The following is a 2,914-nucleotide window of genomic DNA, read 5'->3' on the forward strand; positions in this document are numbered from 1 at the left end:
TCAGTCAATGCTCATCACGGCCTCAGCCCAATGCTCATCCTTGTCCTCCAGCTCCTTATCTCTCCCTTCCTCTAACAAACTGTCCGTTTTCAAATCAGGTGTTCTGCTCATACCACCTTCCTTGTACATTAATAATTCTCTAGCAATCTCAGGAGTCTCATGCACTATATTAATATCCAGCTCTTGTAAACTGAGCCTCCCACTGTCATTGCTAGCTGTAGTCTTCCCTTCCTCCCTATTTTCTGCTTTTAAACTTTGAGAGGCCTCCAGATTTCTCTTTAACTTGCCACTCAAACCAGATCTATGATTAGAGACCGCAATCGCCAAAGAAGGAACCTCCTTGCTTTCTTCATACACCTTCTCCGTCCTAACCTCCCTCGATGTCCCAGATTTCTTTTTATACCATACCTTATCTGCCACTTGTGTAGACTCCTTAGCAAATCCACCATTCCCCTTATTCTCCTCCTGCACTGATTCTTCCACTACATTCAAGCCAGCAAACCGAGAACCCATGTTTATCTCATTCCCTCCATCAGCAGCATTGCCCCTTTTCTCACTTTGTGGGAACCTTCGTGGTCTCCTTCTATACTGCACTTTAGACCATTCACCAAATATAAAGCACTCAACTATCCCATCAGCTCCTTTCTCTTTTCCACAGCCCCCGTCTTCTGCCCCTTTCCTCTCCTTACATTCCCTTTCCGTATGCCCATACATACCACAGCAAAAACACAAGAGGTGAAGACCTTCATAAGTAATTGGCCTTTCCTTATTCCCAATAATATACAGGGGGAGTAGTGGTTTCCTTAAATCAACTTGCACTCCCACTCTTGCATATCCCCCTCTTGATTGAAGAGAGGTAGTCATATCAACTTTGACCGTCCTACCAATCTCATTGCCCATTGCTTCTAAAATGCTTTCATCATAGTATTCAAGAGGTAAATCAGGAAATCTAATCCAGATCAGAACGTCCTCAATAGCTTCGATTTTGGGATCAAAATTCAGCTTCCAATCCCTAACCGTGAGATAGCTATCAGATATCATCCAAGGACCTCCCAACAACGCCAATTCATAGTCATCCATAGTAGAAAAATTAACCACAAAAAAATCATTTGAAAGATCCACCACCGAGACAACCCCAGATCTAGCCCACATTTTCTGGATTCTCTGTTCCATACGATTAAGCCCCAATCTCTTGCCCAACAGCTTCACAATGAGGCTTAACTTAAATGGTTTTCTAATCTTTTGCAGGGCCCTTTCAGAAAGCACAAACTCAGGTATCTCAAATTTACCTCTCTAATGCTTAAGAATAGAGATATGGCACTTCATCGGACCAAATTCTAGCTCATCTTCCTCCATCGCTTCATCTCTGTTGGTCGCGTCTCGTTGCACATCAGCTCCCTTCAAGGTATCCCTAAACGATCTCACCTTCCCCTCCTCACCAGCTCCATCTGCCACATTCACCTTAATCTTTTTTTTACTTTGCTGCAGTAAATCAGCTTCCTCCGCCGTGCGTCTCCCTGAATCTCTGAGCAAGGGAAAATTCTCCAGCGAGAGCACCTGGTGTTTCGCCATTTTCAAAGAAAAATGATCATTTACATAATAATAATTTGATTTAGACCCACACCTTATTATTTATGTGTCATGTCCACGCTTTTGGATAATGCTGAAGATGATGATTGAGATTTGAAATAATTAGGATAGATTAGGTATTTAAAATTGCAAAGAAATTGTAATTAAAAAATTTTCTTGAATTTGTATCGAATTCATAAAGTTTACACTCATCCGGTCCTTAATATAGGATCTAATTAGAGAATTGATATTAGTTCTATATATAAGACTTATTTTATATGTTTATTAATTTTTGTCTAAATTAGCCATATTGATATTTTCTCAATAATAATCAAGTAGGAAATAAAAGGAGAGAATTAAGAAAGATGTCCAAGATGTTTTAGAAAAAAATTTCATTTTTTAACTGACATTCTTAATTTACAAATTAGTTGATTAGATCTTAGATTAGGTATCGGAGGAACATATCCAAATTTGGTTCTGGTTCTCGTCCAAGTTTGACCCATATTCTCACGAATTCAATCATGACAGTCATTTTGCTTTAGTTGCTTTTTGTGACTTATCCAAAATATTATCAACACAAAATCGGATTCTTCACTGAAGCTTATGAATTATAATATCCATTTTTTGTGGTTAATGCGGATGTTTCTTCCATTCTATAGTTTTGCATTCCCTTAATAGTACATTCCATATTAAAATTTAAAAAGACGACACACATCTTAAATTTTATAAATCGTGTTACTTAAAAAGTCAAACAATATAATTTACCCAAACTCTATAAAGAAAAATTTGTGCATAATCATAGCAAAATATTCAAGTATGACACAAAACAATAAATTTCCATTTGTCGCCATTACAATGTGAATCATAGATTTGCTTGGAAAGTTTTATCCCACGTCTTAGTTATCTGGCCAGGTCCCAGAAAGAAAGAAGGGAATATAAAAATTGGATTAAATGTACCTTCTGTGTATATACTCAACAGTTCAATTTAATTAGTTTCAACGAATCATTATGAAACTTAATATTAGTTCATGAACATTATCTATTCTATATTCTATTCATGCATTGAGGGGCTTGTAAAGTTTTTGCTTTAATTATACAGCGTCACCCAGGTTTTAAAGTTATGCAATGCTAGCTGCCTAAGAATTTAAAAAATTAAATAAAAAGTGGCATATTAAAAAGCTTGGCATATTAATGCCCAAAGCTTGGCAAGCGTGGTGTCTTTTAAAGCCCTTAAAAGTGGGGGTGGATATGCAAGGACAAAATAAGAATCAAAACCCTATTCAAGGAATAATCTTCCAGAAAAATTTTGTCCCTTCTTTTTGGCACTATAAATACATACCAAGTG

General features: G+C 37.1%; 1 protein-coding gene across 1 annotated transcript; it reads right to left on the reverse strand.

The window, feature by feature from the left end:
• LOC114736045 (uncharacterized) lies at positions 1–1,173 on the reverse strand. Its single transcript, XM_028923824.1, has one exon. The coding sequence runs from the start codon at positions 1,171–1,173 to the stop codon at positions 1–3; it is 1,173 nt and encodes a 390-aa protein (XP_028779657.1).
• Positions 1,174–2,914: the final 1,741 nt, after the last annotated feature.

The sequence above is a fragment of the Neltuma alba genome, unplaced genomic scaffold (genome assembly GCF_004799145.2).
Source record: "Neltuma alba isolate B1F8T4 unplaced genomic scaffold, ASM479914v2 tig00013288_pilon, whole genome shotgun sequence".
In the NCBI taxonomy this organism is placed as follows: Eukaryota; Viridiplantae; Streptophyta; class Magnoliopsida; order Fabales; family Fabaceae; genus Neltuma; species Neltuma alba.

What these genes read in the sequence shown, in the direction of transcription:
- LOC114736045 (XM_028923824.1), bottom strand. Translation starts at nt 1,173, where the DNA reads ATGGAACAGAGAATCCAGAAAATGTGGGCTAGATCTGGGGTTGTCTCG.